At 44.3% G+C, this 21,863-nt stretch overlaps 1 protein-coding gene across 1 annotated transcript; it reads right to left on the bottom strand.

The window, feature by feature from the left end:
• Positions 1–5,558: 5,558 nt before the first annotated feature.
• Positions 5,559–13,721, bottom strand: LOC125514652 (condensin complex subunit 2). The gene is made up of 13 exons (XM_048679989.1): positions 13,335–13,721; positions 13,141–13,242; positions 12,906–13,023; positions 12,255–12,325; positions 12,115–12,175; positions 11,826–12,020; positions 11,461–11,738; positions 10,623–10,782; positions 10,293–10,549; positions 10,183–10,213; positions 9,307–9,446; positions 7,069–7,179; positions 5,559–5,980 (listed from the first exon to the last, which is right to left on the bottom strand). The coding sequence occupies exons 1-13, from the start codon at positions 13,632–13,634 to the stop codon at positions 5,768–5,770; spliced, it is 2,037 nt and encodes a 678-aa protein (XP_048535946.1). The 5' UTR covers positions 13,635–13,721; the 3' UTR covers positions 5,559–5,767.
• Positions 13,722–21,863: the final 8,142 nt, after the last annotated feature.

Here is a 21,863-nt window from a genome sequence, read left to right as displayed (position 1 = left end):
AGCTGGAGAAACGGACACCCACTAGCCACCTTTGTGTGAAGCACGTCAGTAGAACCAGTCTCACGTAAGCGTATGCGTAATGTCGGTCTTGGCCGCTTCATCCAACAATGCCATTGAATCAAGAATCAACTAGTGACGGCAAGCAATATGTATATACCCACGCCCACAACTCCTTTGTGTTCTACTCGTGCATATAACATCTACGCATAAACCTGGCTCGGATGCCATTGTTGGGGAACGTAGTAATTTCAAAAAAAAACTACGCACACGCAAGATCATGGTGATGCATAGCAACAAGAGGGGAGAGTGTCGTCCACGTACCCTCATAGACCGTAAGCGGAAGCGTTATGAGAACGCGGTTGATGTAGTCGTACGTCTTCACGATCCGACCAATCCAATTATCGAACGTACGGCACCTCCGAGTTCAGCACATGTTCAGCTCGATGACCATTTCGAGACTCCTCGTCATGTCCGTGATCATATCCGGGACTCCGAATTACCTTCGGTACATCAAAACACATAAACTCATATTACCGATCGTCACCGAACTTTAAGTGTGCGGACCCTACAGGTTCAAGAACTATGTAGACATGACCGAGACATGTCTCCGGTCAATAACCAATAGTGGAACCTGGATGCTCATATTGGCTCCTAGATATTCTACGAAGATCTTTATCGGTCAAACCGCATAACGGTATACGTTGTTCCCTTTGTCATCGGTATGTTACTTACCCGAGATTCGATCGTCGGTATCTCAATACCTAGTTCAATCTCGTTACCGGCAAGTCTCTTTACTCGTTCCGTAATGCTACATCCCGTAACTAACTCATTAGCTACATTGCTTGCGAGGCTTATTGTGATGTGCATTACCGAGAGGGCCCAGAGATACCTCTCCGACAATCGGAGTGACAAATCCTAATCTCGATCTATGCCAACTCAACAAGTACCATCGGAGACACCTGTAGAGCACCTTTATAATCACCCAGTTACGTTGTGACGTTTGGTAGCACACAAAGTTTTCCTCCGGTACTCGGGAGTTGCATAATCTCATAGTCATAGGAACATGTATAAGTCATGAAGAAAGCAATAGAAACAAACTAAATGATCATCGTGCTAAGCTAACGGATGGGTCAAGTCAATCACATCATTCTCTAATGATGTGATCCCGTTAATCGAATGACAACTCATGTCTATGGTTAGGAAACATAACCATCATTGATTCAACAAGCTAGTCAAGTAGAGGCAAACTAGTGACACTCTATTTGTCTATGTATTCACACATGTACTAAGTTTCCGGTTGATACAATTCTAGCATGAATAATAAACATATATCATGATATAAGGAAATATAAATAACAACTTTATTATTGCCTCTAGGGCATATTTCCTTCAGTTTGGACACCAGAAAGTTTTTGGATAAGTTCGGGCATTTTCCGGAGTACCGGGGGGTTATCGGAACCCCCCGGGGGGTTAATGGGCCTTCATGGGCTTTAGTGGAGGGGCGCCCCCCAAGCCCTATCTGAATTGGGGAGGGGGTCGGGCCCCCTTTCCTTCTCCCTCTCTTCCCTTTCCTTCCCCTCCTAGTTGGACTAGGAAAGGGGGGAACCTACTCCTAGTAGGAATAGGATTCGCCCCCTTGGGGCGCACCCCATGAGGCCGGCCGGGCCCCCTTTCCTTCTCCCTCTCTTCCCTTTCCTTCCCCTCCTAGTTGGACTAGGAAAGGGGGGAACCTACTCCTAGTAGGAATAGGATTCGCCCCCTTGGGGCGCACCCCATGAGGCCGGCCGGGCCCCCTTTCCTTCTCCCTCTCTTCCCTTTCCTTCCCCTCCTAGTTGGACTAGGAAAGGGGGGAACCTACTCCTAGTAGGAATAGGATTCGCCCCCTTGGGGCGCACCCCATGAGGCCGGCCGGGCCCCCTTTCCTTCTCCCTCTCTTCCCTTTCCTTCCCCTCCTAGTTGGACTAGGAAAGGGGGGAACCTACTCCTAGTAGGAATAGGATTCGCCCCCTTGGGGCGCACCCCATGAGGCCGGCCGGCCCCCTCCTCCACTCCTTTATATACGGGGGAGAGGGGCACCCCATAGACACACAAGTTGATCTCTTAGCCGTGTGTCGTGCCCCCCTCCATAGTTTTCCACCTCGTTCATATTGGCGTAGTGCTTAGGCGAAGCCCTGCGTCGGTAACTTCATCATCACTGTCAACATGCCGTCGTGCTGATGAAACTCTCCCTCGGCCTCAGCTGGATCTAGAGTTTGAGGGACGTCACCGAGCTGAACGTGTGCAGATCGCGGAGGTGCCGTGCGTTCGATACTTGATCGGTTGGATCGCGAAGATGTTCAACTACATCAACCGTGTTACTTCATGCTTCCGTTTTCGGTCTACGAGGGTATGTGGACACACTCTCCCCGCTCATTGCTATGCTTCTCCTAGATAGATCTTGCATGATCGTAGGCAATTTTTTGAAATACTATGTTCCTCAATAGGTGGGCGAGGTAGCGAGAGGGACGGTGCAGGAGAGCCTGCAGCGGCGCTAACGAGCTCGGCAATGCGGTCTAGCCAATCGTCGTAGAGGTCGTCGACCGGGCGGTAACGCAGGAGCTCACGTGCCATGAGCAGCGCGGCCTGCGCTTCCATGGGCGCGCGACGAGCGTGGGATGATGAGCCGGCCGGAGTCAGCGACGGGGTGGCGGTGCGTCCGTCCCGCCGCACGGAGGGGTGCAGCGATGAAGCCTGCTGCACGTTTCTGACCGGGCCGGTGGCAGCGTTGGTAGAGGGTGATGGAGAACGGCGCAGAGGTCTGCCAACGGGCGCCGTCTGAGCGACGCGAGCGGCAAGGGCGGCCTGGTGCTCAGCATGGGCTCGGCGAGCGTCAACCATGGATGCGGCGGAGTAGTGGTGCGTCGATCGACAGAAGAAAGGCTTCAGCGCACCCCTACCCGGCGCGCCAAATGTCGGATTCTGGGTTCCGTCAAACCCTTGAGGTTCGAACACTGGGGTGCGCATGAAGATCTCTCTCTCTCTCTCTCCCTAGCTCGCTCGCACAATGATCTCTAGGCCTAACTCCACAAACCCAAAGAACAAGAGACACGGGGGTTTATACTGGTTCGGGCCACCGTTGTGGTGTAATACTCTACTCCAGTGTGGTGTGGTGGATTGCCTCGCAGGCTGAGGATGAACTAGTACAGGGTAAGAACAGCCTCCTGAGGAGAGGTGTTCTTGAGCTCGGTGAGCTGGTGTGTGTAAGGGACATCCGAATGATTCATCCCCGATCTGTTGCCTCCTATGATGGTAGCTAGTCCTATTTATAGATGCCTTGGTCCTCTTCCCAAATGTTAGGCGGGAAGGGATCCCAGAACGGCCAAGTTTGAAGGGAGACAACTCATACAGGATATCCTGACAAAAGGTGGTCTTCGCCTGCCAAAGGCTCTGGTGGTGATGCAGCTATGGGCTCTGCGATGACCTCCGTCCTGCCGTCCTGCTGGTCTTGGTCTCGTTGCACCGATATGGAAACCTTTTCCTGATGCCTCGGGACTCCTCGCCTACGCTTGCCCCTTTAGCACCAAAGAGGAAACGGGTACTCTGCGCTCGCTGGCGCCCGCCTGGCCTTGGTCGTCACGGCTCATGTCACGTGAACCTCGCGAGGTGCCCCTTGCATAGATATCTCCGCTCCTCGGGAGTCAGCCTAGTGAGGCCGCCCCGGAGGAGGTCTTGGTGTCGTCCGCCTCGTGAGGCTTGGCCCCTCGCGAGGGTCTTGAGTGATTGCTACTGAAGATGGGTCGTACCAAGCCGTTGGTGGAGCCACGCTCTGGGCCGCAGGTAGGCAAGTCTGGGTACCCCCATTCACAGGACGCCAACATATTCCCAGGCCTATTATTCACAGGCTTAATAAGCCTGGGAATAGTTTGGGCTCAAACTTAAGTTTTAGTTTGGTTTTCCTAGTGGGTTGTTTGGATTGGTTTAAATGGTCTGGAGCCGTAATGTAATCCGGTCTGGTTTGGATTTTAACAATTATTGGATTGGATTGGATTGGTTTGGACACAGACCAAGCAGTCTCAAAATCGTTTCTATCTTGTACTCTAAATCAGCTATCAGAGTCTACGAATTGCATGCAGACCAGCGTCTCTAAAAAATACGTAAGAGACCAGCGCATACAAACCAGCGTCGTCGTTGCTACTGGAGTTCCGGCCGCCGCGTTTCCCTCCCTCGGCCTCATGGTCTAGCGGCAGTGCACCCCCGCCCCACCCTCTCCTTCTCTTTGACCCACTTGGCAGAGGCGGCGACATTAAGCCATGTCCTTCTCTTTGACCCGTGCCTCGGTCCATTAGCTTCATGCTAACAACGCAACAGCTTGTCAATGGTTTCAAACTACGGATTTAATCCAAAAGCGTGGAACGGTTTGGATTGGTTTGGATGGGAAAGACACTTGGCTTGGTTCAGTCTAGGATCTGTACTTCAATATTTGGATTGGATTGGATTGGTTGTTGGAAGGAAAGTCGAGTGGTTTGGGCTGGTTTTAATTTGGATTTGAAACGATTCACGGGCTTAATAAGCCTGGGAATAGTTTGGGCTCAAACTTAAGTTTTAGTTTGGTTTTCCTAGTGGGTTGTTTTGGATTGGTTTAAATGGTCTGGAGCCGTAATGTAATCTGGTATGGTTTGGATTTTAACAGTTATTGGACTGGATTGGATTGGTTTGGACACAGACCAAGCAGTCTCAAAATCGTTTCGATCTTGTACTCTAAATCAGCTATCAGAGTCTACGAACTGCATACAGACCAGCGTCTCTAAAAAAAGACGTATGAGACCAGCGCATACAGACCAGCGTCGTCGTTGCTACCGGAGTTCCGGCCGCCGCATTTCCCTCCCTCGGCCTCATGGTCTAGCGGCAGCACACCCCCGCCCCCCACCCTCTCCTTCTCTTTGACCCACTTAGCAGAGGCGGCGACATTAAGCCATGTCCTTCTCTTTGACCCGTGCCTCTGTCCATTAGCTTCATGCTAACAACGCAGCAGCTTGTCAACGGTTTCAAACTACAGGTTTAATCCAAAAACGTGGAACAATTTAGATTGGTTTGGATGGGAAAGACACTTGGCTTGGTTCAGTCTAGATTCTGTACTTCAATATTTGGATTGGATTGGATTGGTTGTTGGAAGGAAAGTCAGAGTGGTTTGGGCTGGTTTTAATTTGGATTTGAAACTATTCACAAGCTTAATTGCAGACACTTATCTAACACGAAGTCTGTCAACGTGGCATTGTGCACGTCATTGTTGCGCGTCCAGTCAATGGTTTTGGTCAACTACTAGACCAGGGTACCCACACCATGACGTGCAACAAGTTTATGATACATTCTTGATGTAAAGAAATGATATGATGCGTGCCATAGAAATGCTACAAGGCAAGTTTACTCCACGAATTTGCTTGTTCTTTGGTTTCTGTAGCCACGTTATAAAATCCCCTTAGTGATGATTAGCAATGTCTTAGTGAAAATAACGCATGTCAGCCAAAAGGTCAACCATTAATTCTGTTGCTATTGGTGAGATACCAGACAAGGGCAGAACATGTGGAAAAAGAACTGCAAAACATGTTTGCTAAAAAAAATGGCAAAATATGTCGATGTTCATCACATAAGCCATGCCACAAAAGGTGATTACAGATAGTCATCAAGCACTTGCATGTTAGCATATACATTCTGGGAAATTCCGATCAATTTGAAATGGCATCAAATACATGATACATAATGCAGTGGCAGCGTAATAAAACATCAGAGATTACTTCACAAGCGGTGAAGTCAGAATGTATATGTCGATCTCATCCAACGTCGGGCGGTCGCGCAGCGTCAAGCTGTGTTCATTTGCCAGATGCAAGAGACAAATGAAATAGAGGTGTGGCGAGATTTCAGTCGTTGAAACATCTCTGTTACTGCATGGAAGATCATGCAGTACCTTTGTCAGGCACAGAGACGGTTCTATGTCATCTCTTTCCTGCAGGACCAATTACAATCAGGCTTAAGTAAATCATAAGACGGGAAGGGGAAATGGTTCTTACCAACAAAGTAAGGAAATCATAATACTAGTGAAGAATGTAAATATAATGTGTGCACATGGTGATGTTAATTGTTTACATGTAAACTTATTCTATTCCCCTGACAAAAATGTACATGTACTCAAACCTGTAAAGTAACAATGTTCTTTTAAGTCCATTTAAATGCATGAGTGCACTATGCCACTACCGGAGTAGGTATGTAGATGCATATGAATATAGGTTCATAACTCCAGTTGCCCGTGCTGCTAATGAATATAAAGTCAAGTAGGAGGGTTGATTTTAAGTACTATACTATTATTAAAACCCTTGTTTTTTGTTTAAAGGTATCAATAAAACATGGGCAACGTATTAGGTATGTAGGTGCATATGAATGTAAGTACTACATAACTCCAGTTGCCTGTGTTGCAAATGATCCTTTTTTCAAATATTCCACGTTTGGTCACAACACAAATTCTTATGTTTTCTTAAATCAAACTAAGAATATATGGCACCCAAAAAATTGTCAAACCACAACAAATTTTGTTTTCTACGTCTAAAGGTATTTCTTTTCAGTCCCTCAAAGGTTGGACACACCCAACCCATAGCAATTTGCAACATTCCAGCGATGAGCAGTAAGCTATTGCTTATTGCAGACAAATAGAATATCCTTACAAATATATAATATGTATTACTATCAAATACGAAAACTCAGACCCAAAATGTCACCTTAGTCTAAGCAACTTGATTACTAGAAACTGTTTTGGACCAAGAAAGCCAGTAAATGGCAATAGCATGGTTGTTACTTGGTATATATTAGATTACAGTGGCCCCGTATGTAATATATCAAAATAATCCATCAAGATATGTAGCATTGCAATGAATAGGAAAAGTCATAATCATGACAAGCACTTCATCAAAAAAATTGAACAAATTATTGTGCTAAACAAGTAATTTTAAGAGGGGATGCCACAGCTAATCTACATAAAAAATGACAGTTAGACCTATATTTGATGATCATACTTAGTAGTAACCAAAGCACGTGTATTACCAGATCAGCAGTCTTAGCAGATGTATGAATGTGATTCCAGAGCACTTCCTTTAAGGCATGAACATCGACTTGTTTCGATACCTTGTCATATTGTACATCAATCTTATTGACCTATGATTCAATCACAAAGAAAACAGGCATCAGCTCAGAACTGACCAACAGCCCAAAAGTAAATTGGTTATACCACAAAGAGTCATCAGCCTGGAACAATAAAAAATTATGTATATAACTGTTCGGGCTTAGCACTCTGCCCAAAGGCCAACAACTGTAGATTGGAGGAGCCCTCGGTAGTCGAGTATCGACTAACCCGATGTTGCACAGACATTATGTGGCATCATCAGTGTCAGAAACAGTAGTTTATAACAGGGTATAATGTGCAGAAGAGGGTCGATAGATATTGGCTGGCTTGAAAGCAAGATCAGATAATTGTAGGAAAAAATAAACCAGTGGTGATAGAAAAGACTTGGCATGGGAGGAGTCAGTAAAGAGGGATCTGAAGGACTGGAGTATCAGCAGAGAACTAGCCATGGACAGGAGTGTGTGGAAGCATGCTATCCATGTGCCAGAACCATGAGTTGGTTGCGAGATCTTATGGATTTCACCTCTAGCCTACCCCGACTTGTTTGGGACTAAAGGCTTTGTTGTTGTTGTTGGTGGTGGTGGTGGTGATAGGGAAAACTCTTTATGAGGAAAAGGTCAAAAGGACAATTATATTTCCTTGCATTCTACTAAATTACAAAGCATGCCCATGGACAGACTGAACTAGCCACTTAAGACTCAAACTTTATCCTGACAATCCATTTTAACCCAAATTCTTATGATAACATACTACCCAAACCAAAATACTAGCAATAGCATTGCAAAGGTACATGCCAGTACAATTAGGGCGGCTAAGAGTCAATCCTAGCTCGAGCCGAGTGCTAAGTTGTCGCTGTATCAGACATTTGATATTTCTTTTATTGTTTGATTTGTTTTGGGCTGTAATTGTTATACTGATGAACTCAGTGCGGTGTTTGTATGGTTGGGTGCCGGCTGTTTGGGGCTTTATATAAGCCTTTCGTGTAAAAACATCTAAGATTGTGCTTAGATCCTTTGAGAGACTTGAGAGCACTGAGGATTTTAGGTGCAATCAGCGCTTCAGCGCACCACACCTTTAGTTCAACATTCAAAAAGTTAAGGAAAACATCTATTTTTTTCCTACATGCATCTTCCATGAAATGAAAAAGCAGATCCAGATTCAATCCTCATACTGCGAAACAATAAAGAAAAGAATTGACTATGCATAGTACTCTCTCCTTATGATTATCTATGGCGCGTAAGCTTTTGGCAGAAAAATTAGCATACGGATGGTCGTTGCTGATCCTCAAATAATTCATAGTACTCCCTCCTGTAACAAACATGGTTGTCCGATCCATGAAAATAGCAAACAGGGTGGCTCTAGAGGAGAAATTGCGCGGGAAGAGCTAGGCGAGGTGGGCTCTGTCTAACCGCAACATAGAGTTCCAAATCTGGCTTTACTGTACGGGAGAGAATACCGTGTGTTGGGAGCCAGAAGGTAGAGTTCCAAATCTGCCTTGCATTTTCAGATTTTTTAGAGAAGTTTATCTGCCTAAGATTTGGGGAAGGGGGGAGTACTAGATAGCACCAGAACATTGTTTCATTTCAGATTTGGAAATATTCACTGCTGAATTTGTCCCTTTTGATCTTTGATGTGTGGGTAAAATTTTGACATGAAATTGTATGGCATGTTTACATGCATGTCGTCTGAATGTTGTCAAGTCATTTCAGAGGTTTGCATACCATTATATGGTAAACTATAGAACTTGGTGCACAAGTCCACATAAGCGCCATAGTGCATACAACCCACTGCCTGACTTGGATCCTCAAACAATTCAAGTGAAATATGGAAATGGTATCTTGGAGCCATGGAGCAAATTTCCAACTGCTTATTTCAATATTGTTTGCTATACATGTCTTGACCTTGGATCAGTATATTACTGTAAACTTGTAACATAATATGGCAAAGACAATCATGAGCATTAAATACAGCCGGTGATAGTAATTTCTCGGTGGAGATTAAACCACTGTTTGACATTTAAGCCTACAATATTGTTCATTTGATGATTTTTCTGGCCACTGACATTCAGATGGACATAGAAAGATAAACATACAGGAGAACGTCCAAATATAAGTACATAGAGATGAATGTCTTGAAAGCAGAAGGGGCAGAGGATGCACCTGTCTTGGTTTGGCAATAAGATTTACTGGCTCTTCCACATCACTAGCCGCATCCCCTTCATCAACATGATCATTGCCCAGGTTATCATCATCCCAAGGTCTGGATGGCATAAAGTCATCGCTGTTGTCCCTTGAATCATCTATAAGGAGGTCAAAGGCACCGTGGACCATTGTACCAGATAAATGATGTCAGAAAAAATAACAAAATCACATCAACAGAAATATAGGCAAATAGTACTCATGAAGGCATAACCTAGTATGAGCTGCAGGTTTTGTTTCACATTGCGGAGGATTCTGATAAATGGGATCATCTAGCCAGATTTTATCAAAATTATCATTTTCTTGACAATTTTTTTTACTTTTGAGGCTATTTTTCTGCAGCAGATTATAAAATAATTTCCTGGAAACAGGCTCTTCCAGAAATGCAGGGAAAGGCTGCATACAAAAGACAAAGTGGTCGGACCCTTCCCCGGACCCTGCGCAAGCGGGAGATACGTGCACCAGGATCTACCATTTTTTTAGATTACAAAAATCAACTGTAAGCTGAGACATACTGCTAACAGAATGCTACCTAACATCAATGTTCATAACAGATTAAATCTTTCCCGGATTGTGTAAATAGAGCAATAAAGTCTTCAATCAAAACCAGCAAGTCCAGAAAGAAGTACAATAATGCAATGTGAATATATGATACACGAGGAACAACAATTTTAACTTGTAAAGACACATATAGTATAAATAGAAAGAAAAAAAAGTAAACCTATTGTTTTCAAACTTCAATTTTTTGCAGGTCCAGAAAGAAGTACAGTAAAGTCTTAAGCAGGAAGAGAAAATCTTCAATTCAAATACAGAATGCGAGAATGTAACAAAACTTACCAAGTGGTTTTCTTCTTCTTCGAGCCAGACACTGCAAAAAAAAGACGCACAGTTATTACAGCCGATCCTAGGCCCATATCAAGAATAACTTTCATGAAAGTAAGCATTACCAAAATATCTGGAAGAAGAAATAATTTAACAAGGCTTTCAGGTTGGTAATGACAATCCTCTGGAAGTTTATTGTTGCAGCTACCCTTATTTGCAGGCAGCAACAATGATTTTGGGTTCTTGGGAGGTGCAAAAACATTTGCCTTCTCATGTTCCAATGCTTTGGTGAAATCAATATCAGGCTCGTCTTTGCCTTTCTTCTTCTTTGCCTTTTTTGCTACTTCCAAATCACCAGAAGAAGTTTGGGCAGGCTCCAGATCTAGACAATGGTAAACTCAGTATTAAATAAGCTAGTTTGAAATGGAACCAAAATAGGACTAGCCAGGGTTTACCTCTAACTTTTCGATATTTCCAATGCTCGGGTCCAGCCCAAGCATTTGTTTTGGAAGAGAATCCCGCACCAAGTGACAACAAATCTGCAATTTTCTCGAGCCTTTCATCTACATCAGGACCGTCTGGACCCTGGAAACTGTACTCATAGTCATCGGTTTCCTGTATACCAACACGTCAAGACAACAAATTTGTAGAATCAGGTTTGGAACTTTGAACTTGTAACAAACTATAACTGTTCTTTTGTACTACCTTGGATGTGGGTATTGTTCTAATAGAAGAGAAATAGCAATACTCAGTTGTAGGCAGCAGATTATAACAACAAAAGAAATGCTTGAGGTACAAGATACAAAATGTAAATCAATAGTTCTACCGTATGACTAATTGACTTTTCCTCATATGCCTTCATATACTCCCACGTTTCAAAAGATATCGTTTGGGAGTTGGACACAAGAGTTAAGAGTGTGAGTGAGATGTCCATGTTACCCTTCAGTTATTTTCATGCCCTTATCTTTTTTATCACCAAGGAATTAAATTGCCTCTTTTTCCTCCTAAAAGCAAGGCACAGAAGCACAAGAAATCAAGAAGGGTTAATTAACTCTTTTCTTGATGGCATTGATGAAGCAATAAACTGGAACACGGTCACTAAAGCTGCGTTGGAAGTTTAGAAAGACCAGTATTTTGAGGAAAGTTCGAGAGGCTAAGAGGATTTCTATTGTGGAATGGAGGGAGTGCATGGATAAGTACATAATGCACAAATAAACAACAGATAGTTCCCTAACCAGGTAGTAACTATTTTTCTGAAGGACCATGTCTCAATTTTGTCTAGTTTACAAGTACCTCTTCATAATTTGTTGAGTTGAAATTCATTGGGTTGCAGTTTTCATCATATGCACTGTCCTGATCATCACAACCACCAAAATCCCAAGTTCCACAATCAGGTGGCATGCTGTCATCATTACTGTCAACCACCTGATCTTCCATCACCAGCATTTGCCCAGGAGATGCATCATGTGAGGGCCTTTTATTTTCTTCATCAAACTGAGCCACGATATCCCTCAAGGTAGGAGAGATGTCATTGGGTAGAGGCATGTGAACTATCATTTGCTCAATTTGTTCTGTCAAAGAGTAGTAGCAACTCACTGAAATCCAATTGGAAGCAACATGTAAAGAGCATACACAGCAGAGCGACAAACTGATATTACCTTTAGCAAATGAAAGATCAATCACCTCAGCCTTCTCAGGATCAGATAAGATGCATTTGTCTGGCGCTTCAAACGAATCAAAAAGCACACGACAACTGCCATATACTCCAAGATTATACAATAAGAGCCCCTTTGCTCCACCTTCATCAAACTGAGCAGTAGTCTGATGGTATAGAGGATCCACCGTGAAGGCAGCTATAATTGCAAATAAAATGACCTTGTAGTTTCAGCCCCATTATAGAATTAATAAATTCCACAGAAGCACAATGAGAAAAGGCTTGAAACATACCATCAAACTTCTTAACATTAAGAGCCTCAAACGAGGACTCCAGCGTCGAAGCAGGTGAAATCTGCATAGCCGAAACAGCATTGTCAAGATAAAGAACAAGTGAAGTGCAGGTAGTGAAAAGTCGTGTTAAAGAAATGTACCCTCCTATCAACATCTTTTTTGTTGACGCCTTCTTCTTGTGCAGGCTCTGCATCACCACCTTCTCCCAAATCTTGTTACAATTTCCAAATCAAAACACTGTAAGAAGTTGTGTAGCTTATATTTTTCTATGGTTATTAAACTTGCAACTATGAACACATAGCTAAGTTTATGACAATAGTAAACAGATAGGGAATTCACAACAATAGTCATATAACAATATAAACAAAAAAGATGTACCAAACCAAACCTACGTCATTCTCAGAAGGTTGATGCCTCATGCAAAGTGCACACTCATGTAAACCAGCATAACATGGTATGTAGCACTGAGTGGTTTCCCAAAGAAATGGTAATATTACACTGTGATTATTACCTTAACAAAAAGGTGCTAAGGTCGTCCTGATATGGTGATATTTTTAAATTAAAAACCTAAAAGATGTTCTTATTTTCCTTTGCATCAGCTTAGAAACTGATCTTATCAGTAAACCACAAACGGACGTCATGTATGACAGCTTACTTCAGAGTTTAGCTTGCAGAGTTGGTTTCCAGCATTATAAGAGTATTTGCAATTTATACCAAGCCGCTTAAACAAGACAAATAAATTCAAATTGGTGCACAATTAGAAGATACTAACAACGCAAGTGGATACATACCAGCCTCTTCCCCCCTTCCTGCGCGGTTGATCCCACCGAGCACCTTGTACGCCTCAGAGTGCACCGAATCCACACGCAGAGAATAGATCTTGACGCCAGCCTCTAGCGTGCAGCTAGCCTGGTCGCAAAACCATAATTTGTTTCCTCAATCTTATTATTTCATAAGAAAAAGAAACACAAAGCTGTTTCCAGATTGAAAAATAAGAAAGGAAACGGAAGATCATATCACGCGCACTTTCTGGAAGTTGGTCTCGTCGTCCTCCTCCTCCCCGGCAAGGATGATCTCGCTGAGGTGGTCGATGAGCCCCAGCTCCCACGTATTCTTCTGGTTGATTTTCTGCCAGATTTCCACAGACAGAGAAGAAAAAAAAACAATCTTGGTGAGATCCAGGAGCGATGTATGGTTCTGACGGTGGGTGAGGCACGTACGTTCTCCGAGGCGAGCTTGATGCAGTTGTGGAATAGGTCCATGACCTCGTCCCGGTTGAGGAGGTCGGGATGCGGGGTCTTGGGCGCGAGAGATGCGGCAAGGGAGCGTCGACGGACGGAGGCCGCGCGGGCCATGGCGCGAGCGCGGGCGCGCTCGAGCTGGTCGTCGTTGGAGCCGAGCGGGAACGCAGGCGGCGGCGACTGCAGCAGCAGCCTCGAGCCGGCCGCCATCCCACGGGCGGGAGGCGGAGTCGGCGCCCGCGGGGGGGCGGCAGCGGAGGCGTCCTCGGCGGGCGGCATCTCGTGGGGAAGGAAGGACGGCGGCGAGGGAAAGGGGATCGGGTTCGGGGGATCTGCGGGGGTTACTTTTCTACACTCCGCTTGGGGTGTTTTGGAGGAGTCTGGTGTCGTTCGGGCTCCGTCCCGGGGGTGGTGTTCAAATTTTCGGGAGCCGCTAGAAGCGGCAATCGGCGACTCGCGAATCCAACGGGCTGTTTTTTTTTCTCTCTCTCTCTTCGTTCCAATGGGCTGCTTATTTTTTTAGCATGGAAAATTAGGCGAAAATTTTCAACCCGATAAGACCGTTAAAATTCATGGTTTTTCTTTTTATTAAACATAAAATTCATGGTATTCTGAGATCACCGGATGCTGCAATCCATTTCTTTGTCGGGTGCTACAACCCATCTGACCTTACAAACAACATATTTTCAGCTCAAATACATAATGAGTACTCCCTTTCAACCCAAAAAAATGTCGCGAGAGTCATTTTTACAAATAACATGTTTTCCTCGGATATATTTCAGGAAGAATTCGACCTAGGCAAGTAGATGGATGAAGATGTGGACTCCTCAAGCTACTAAGGAACAATGTTGGCAAAGCTCCAAGACTCTACATTTTTTGTTGAGTGATCAAAAATCGTAATGAGTTCATAGGAAAGTCAATACTATTAAAAGGGGATGAGGTTTTGATCATGAGTCATTTGCTCAAGTGCTTAGGGATATTGCTCTAAAAAACGCTCAGCCAGACCCTCACATTCCTATTTGTCTAGAATCCTAAAGTCAATCTCGATCCCACAGATACACATATTCCCGGACCCATCGAGATACACTTGAGAAAGCCACTGCCTGAACCCTAACGACTCGGTCTCACCGAGATGACATTCGGTCCCACTAAAGTGTGCATGCCAACCTTCTGTAACCAACCAACTTCATCTCAGAATTTCGGAGTGCAGTCGATCGATGTCACCGAAGCATGGAAAGTGCTTAGTTCATCACTCATCGGTCTCTCCGAGTGGTTTCGTTCGGTCTCACCGAAAAGCCTAAAGTTCGAATCTTTTGCCCTGGTCGGTCTCACCGAGTGGTTTCACTCAGTCTCACCGAGTGGTTTCACTCGGTCCCACCGAGTTGTGCATAAATGTGTGTGACGGTTTTTTTGGTGATGGCTATATATAGCCCACCCACACCACCTACTCTCAGAGAGAGCAACCAGGACGAAACTACCACTTCCCATATCCATTTTCTGAGAGAGAACCACCTACACTTGTGTTGAAATCAAGGGGATTTCACTCCAACCATTGATCCTTGATTTCTAGCCCCCTCAAGTTGCTTTACACTTTGATCCTTCTCCTACTACCATGCCAAATCTGCGAGAGAGTGATTGAGTGCTGAGGAGAATATCTTTTGAAGAACAAGAGCAAGGAGTTCCTCATCAACAAAAACATATATTGCCTTTTGAAGAGTGGTGTCTCCTACATTGGTTAGGTGTCACTTGGGAGCCTAAAAATATTGTGGAGTTGAACCAAGGAGTTTGTAAGGGCACATTATCCTTATGGAAGTTGAACCAAGGAGTGGTAACCGACACGTGGGATCCACCGTAACGGATCACTATTAAGCTATCGAGTGCGGGTTTGGATTTTGGATCCGACAATCCATTAACAGCCGAAACCAATGGCGATTTTTCATGTGTCAAATTCTCATTCACCAAGGGAACCACGTGTCGGCTCGGCGTTGCGAGAGATGTCCTGCATACAAAGGACGGGAGGCGCCAATGAAACATCGACACGTGGAACGGCCCAGCAGTGGCCCATTTAGGTTAAAAGGCCAGGCCAATAACGACCTTCTTGCACATGGCCCATTTACAACCATACCCCATAAGAAGGGTATCGATTCGGCCCATCACCAGCCCGTTGTCCATTCGACATCATTGCGGCCCATCGCCACTTCCCTCCCGTTAATAGTTCGCTCTGTATATGCGACCAATTATGGCCCAGTGTGTTCTCAGCTTGTTAATGACCCATCCTAGAATTGGGTTGTTTTCTGTCATGTCTATTTTTCGGCCTTTTAGCGGCCCGTTAAAGAGTTGGGCCTTTTCCTAGCCTGTTGATGTAGGATGGAACCCTAATTGAAGATCTTTTCACACTTGGAGGGGGTAAGGAAGCAAATCAAAGAGGAACATAAGAAGAACTCTCATATAGACAAGATCCGATCACACATATGCTAAATCATACACATAGAGGGATACAAAGGTCCAAATCAAACACAAGAAGGTAACAAGGTGACGGTGACCTGGACTAGGGGGTCCGAGCCCAGCCGAACTAATGTATGGGCCGGACTATTGGCCCATTAAGGAAGGAAGACTGTAGAGTGTAATGATAACCCACAAGTATAGGGGATCGCAACAGTTTTCGAGGGTAGAGTATTCAACCCAAATTTATTGATTCGACACAAGGGGAGCCAAAAAATATTCTCAAGTATTAGCAGCTGAGTTGTCAATTCAATCACACCTGGAAACTTAATATCTGCAGCAAAGTATTTAGTAGCAAAGTAATATGATAGTAGTGGTAACGATAGCAAAAGGTAATGATAACAAAAGTAATGTTTTTGGTATTTTGTAGTGATTGTAACAATAGCAACGGAAAAGTAAATAAGCGAAGAACAATATATGGAAAGCTCGTAGGCAATGGATCGGTGATAGAGAATTATGTCAGATGTGGTTCATCATGTAACAGTCATAACCTAGGGTGACACGGAACTAGCTCCAATTCATCAATGTAATGTAGGCATGTATTTCGAATATAGTCATACGTGCTTATGGAAAAGAATTTGCATAACATCTTTTGTCCTACCCTCCCATGGCAGCGGGGTCCTAGCGGAAACTAAGGGATATTAAGTCCTCCTTTTAATAGAGTACCGGACTAAAGCATTAACACATAGTGAATATATGAACTCCTCAAACTACGGTCAGCACCGGGAGTGGTCCCGATTATTGTCACTTCAGGGTTGCCGGATCATAACACATAGTAGGTGACTATAGACTTGCAAGATAGGATCAAGAACTCTCATATATTGATGAAAACATAATAGGTTCAGATCTGAAAGCATGGCACTCGGGCCCTAGTGACAAGCATTAAGCATAGCAAAGTCATAGCAACATCAATCTCAGAACATAGTGGATACTAGCTAGGGATCAAACACTAACAAAACTAACTCGATTACATGATAAATCTCATCCAACCCATCACCGTCCAGCAAGCCTACGATGGAATTACTCACGCACGGCGGTGAGCATCATGAAATTGGTGGTGGAGGATGGTTGATGATGACGATGGCGACGGATTCCCCTCTCCGGAGCCCCGAACAGACTCCAGATCAGCCCTCCCGAGAGGTTTTAGGGCTTGGCGGCGGCTCCGTACCGTAAAACGCGATGAATCCTTCTCTCTGATTTTTTCCCCGAAAGTGAATATATAGAGTTGGAGTTAAGGTCGGAGGAGCTCTAGGGGGCCCACGAGGTAGGGGGTGCGCCCCCACCCTCGTGGCTAGGGTGTGGGCCCCCTAGTCTTGATCTTTTGCCAATATTTTTTATTATTTCCAAAAATACGCTCCGTGGAGTTTCAGGTCATTCCGAAAACTTTTGTTTCTGCACATAAATAACACCATGGCAATTCTGCTGAAAATAGCGTCCGGGTTAGTTCCATTCAAATCATGCAAGTTAGAGTCCAAAACAAGGGCAAAAGTGTTTGGAAAAGTAGATACAACGGAGACGTATCAACTCCCCCAAGCTTAAACCTTTGTTTGTCCTCAAGCAATTCAGTTGACAAACTGAAAGTGATAAAGAAAAACTTTTACAAACTCTGTTTGCTCTTGTTGTTGTAAATATGTAAAGCTAGCATTCAAGTTTTCAGCAAAGATTATGAACTAACCATATTCACAATAACTCTCAGGTCTCATGTTTACTCGTATCAATGGCATAATCAATTAGCGAGCAATAATAATAAATCTTGGATGACAACACTTTCTCAAAACAATCATAATATGATATAACAAGATGGTATCTCGCTAGCCCTTTCTGAGACCGCAAAACATAAATGCAGAGCACCTTTAAAGATCAAGGACTGACTAGACATTGTAATTCATGGTAAAAGAGATCCAGTCAAGTCATACTCAATGTAAACTAACAGTAATGAATGCAAATGACAATGGTGCTCTCCAACTGATGCTTTTTAATAAGAAGATGATGACTCAACATGAAAGTAAATAGATAGGCCCTTCGCAGAGGGAAGCAGGGATTTGTAGAGGTGCCAGAGCTCGATTTTAAAATAGAGATGAATAATATTTTGAGCGGTATACTTTCATTGTCAACATAACAACCAAGAGATGGCGATATCTTCCATACTACACACATTATAGGCGGTTCCCAAACAAAATGGTAAAGTTTATACTCCCCCTCCACCAACAAGCATCAATCCATGGCTTGCTCGAAACAACGAGTGCCTCCAACTAACAAGAGTCCCAGGGGGAGTTTTGTTTGCAATTATTTTGATTTGATTTGCATAAAGCATGGGACTGGGCATCCTGATGACCAGCCATTTTCTCGTGAGTGAGGAGCGAAGTCCACTCCTCTTGAGAATAACCCGCCTAACATGGAAGATACGGACAACCCTAGTTGATACATGAGCTATTCAAGCATACGAAATAGGACATTTATTTGAAGGTTTAGAGTTTGGCACATACAAATTTACTTGGAACGGCAGGTAGATACCGTATATAGGTAGGTATGGTGGACTCATATGGAATAACTTTGGTGTTTATGGAGTTGGATGCACAAGCAGTATTCCCGCTTAGTACAGGTGAAGGCTAGAAAAAAGACTGGGAAGCGACAACAGTCATCACTACAAAAAAATACACTTCCGTGATGATACGTGTTTGTCACAGTAGGTCGCTTTTTTTGTCATGCATGTACATCCATGACAAATTTATGACAGAATCAAGATAGTCATACCTGTGCTGTCGTAGAAGTGTTCCATGACATTACCAAAATTATCATCACGGAAGTGTCCACTTCCATGACGATAAATCGCGCGTCATAGAAGTGCTTTCGTCAAGGGTGACCGACACGTGGCATCCACCGTAACGGAACGTCGTTAAGCTATCAGGTCAGGTTTTGGATCCGATAACCCGTTAACAGCCCCGACCAATGGGAAATTTCCACGTGTAAAATTCTTATTGGCCGGACGAAACACGTGTCAGCTCGTCAGTGGGTCAGATAGGCGCCTATGATACGTCGACACGTGGCACAGCCCAACAGAGACCCATTCCTGTGAAAAGGCCGACCCGTTTGACTTGGTCAAAAGGTGGCGGGCCGGCCCATGGAAAGCATGTTAACGGCCTGTTCGCATATAGCCCATTTACAGCCCGCTAACCCAAGGCCCGTTACGCCCTATCCGAATTAGGCCCAGTAGCGTCATCTGGGCCATCCAATATGATTCCAGTCCATTTTCACTTCTGGCCCATGACGTCTTTCGACCCATATGAGGCCCTATGTAACTCTTGGCCTATTAACGACCCGTGGTGAAACTGGCCCGTAATGAACAGTGTATCACTTTACACCCATTAACGGCCCGTGGTGAAACTGGCCCGTAATGAACAGTGTATCACTTTATACCCATTAACGGCCCGTTATTCCGTTGGGCCGTTTCCAGCCCATGTTATCTTTCGGCCTTCTCAGAGCCCATTTATTCTTGGGCTCATTTCCAGCATTTGTTTACTTACGGCCCGTTACTATCATTTTCTGCTTGTGGGCCAAATTCAGCCCGTGGTTACAGTCGGTCCGTTTGTGGTCCGTTAATACGTTGGGCCGTTTTCATAGCGTCATCAAATACGGCCTATTAACGATGGCCCGTTACGGTCAGCCCATGAACGGACGATTCCAACTCTAGCCCGTTTACGGCCATAATGCGGCCTGTTATTGGCCCATGTTTGGTCAATCAATCATACGGCCCGTATAAGGCCCATTGATGATACGGCCCATAGAGGGCCCATTGTTTCTACGGCCCGTAGAAGGCCTACTGTTTCTACGGCCCGTAGAAGGCCCACTATTTCTACGGCCCATAGGAGGCCCAGTGTCACTACAGTAAATATTAGCCCATGGTTATTGTGGCCTAGTTTTGAAAAATAGGTTATTGCAGCCACTAGTTAACCACGGAAAAAGAACTGCAATGACTACAAGCAAACAAATAAACAAGACAACAAGGAAATAAATAAGCAAGCAACTAACGCTAGGCTATCACGGCTATTACACATATTACATCCACTGGGCATCAAAGTTCGCCACCAGTGCAAATATAGGGAACAAAGCAGCATATCATATACACTGGCCGTCAAAATTGGCCACCAGTGCAAATAAACGCGGCAGCAAAACAAGAGCATAACTGAAACAACTTCAGAAGAGCTCAAGAAACGTTATCCTGGGTATCCACCATGCTGGCAATAAGCTTAGCAAGTTGATTAGCTTTGTCCTGTTTGGCGCTAAAATCCTCCAACGCTTGCTGTTGCACCAGAAAGTATGCGTCTTGAAAGTGCGTTATATCGACTAAAGGGGGGGTGAATAGGCGATTTTTATGAAAGTCTTCAAAACGTGGAAGTTATGAAGACAAACGATAGAAATAAACCTATTACCCTGCAGCGGAAGGTAGACTACACTAGGCAAGCCATAGTCAAGTATTCAATAGAGTGAAAGCACAATGACTAATAGCAGCAATGTAGTAAGGATCAGGTAGGAAGATATTGTGAAGCCACATAGAACACGCAGTCACTCAGTGAAGACAAAAGATAGTGCGAACATACAATGACTTCACAAGGAGTAACAGTAAGTAAAGGGAAGGGAGGATGAAACCAGTGACTCGCTGAAGACAATGATTTGTTGGACCAGTTCCAGTTGCTGTGACAACTGTACGTCTGGTTAGGGCGGCTAGGTATTTAAATCTTAGGACACACAGTCCCGGACACCCAGTCCTGAACACGCAGCTCAGGACACCCAGTCCTCACCGTATTCCCCTTGAGCTAAGGTCACACAGACCTCGCCCAATCACTCTGGTAAGTCTTCAAGGTAGACTCCCAAACCTTCACAGACTTCGTTCACCGGCAATCCACAATGTCTCTTGGATGCTCAGAACGCGACGCCTAACCGGCTGGAGGATGCACAGTCCTCAAGTGTAATAAGTCTTCAGATCATACAGACAAGAAGACTTAAGTGATGCCTAATTCTCTTTGGCTCTGGGTGGTTAGGGCTTTATCCTCGCAAGGAATTCTCTCTCAAAGGCTTCGAGGTGGGTTGTTCTCAAACGACAAAAGCCGTACTCTGAATCTGAGCAGCCAACCGTTTATGGTTGTAGGGGTGGGCTATTTATAGCCACTTGGCAACCCGACCTGATTTGTCCGAAATGACCTTGGGTCACTAAGGAACTGACACGTGTTCCAATGGTCAGATTTCAAACTCACACGGCAACTTTACTTGGGCTTCAAGCAAAGCTGACTTGCCCGACTCTGGACAAGATTCGCTCTCAAAGTCTTCACTCGAAGACATAGGTTTTGTTTAAGCATCACTTCAGTCATTCTGACTGGTTCTCTTGGACCCCACTTAACAGTACGGTGGTTCCTATGACTCAACACAGAAGAAAGAGAACTACGAAAGATCTAAGTCTTCGAGCTCCATAGGCTTCATGTGGTGTCTTCTCTTGTCATAGTCTTCAATGTGAGTATCTTCATATACCACCTTTGACTTCAATGTCTTCATACATTTTTAGGGGTCATCTCTGGTAGGAAAACCGAATCAATGAGGGACTTCTACCTGTGTTATCCTGCAATTCTCACAAACACATTAGTCCCTCAACTAGGTTTGTCGTCAATACTCCAAAACCAACTAGGGGTGGCACTAGATGCACTTACAAGTTAGAGAGAATGAAATTATTGAAACTGATAATATTGATGAAAGTGATGATGAAATTCTCCCCCTAGATATGAATTGACTGTTGTTCCCGAGGGTTATGTTATGGATGAAGAAACTGCTAGAGACTTTTTAGCTTGCAATGATACATATGATCTTAAGAAATTATTAGCTAAGATTAAAGAAAAGTCTTTGAATGCTAGAATTAAATATGACCCTGCTTTTGCTACTTCACCTATCTTTATTTCCGATAAGGACTATGATTTTTCTGTCGACCCTGAGTTAATTACTTTGGTTGAATCTGATCCT

Source organism: Triticum urartu, chromosome 6, assembly GCF_003073215.2.
Source record: "Triticum urartu cultivar G1812 chromosome 6, Tu2.1, whole genome shotgun sequence".
Classification (NCBI taxonomy): Eukaryota; Viridiplantae; Streptophyta; class Magnoliopsida; order Poales; family Poaceae; genus Triticum; species Triticum urartu.
Note: the sequence above shows the minus strand (reverse complement) of the source record. Positions and strands in the feature narration are given on the sequence as shown.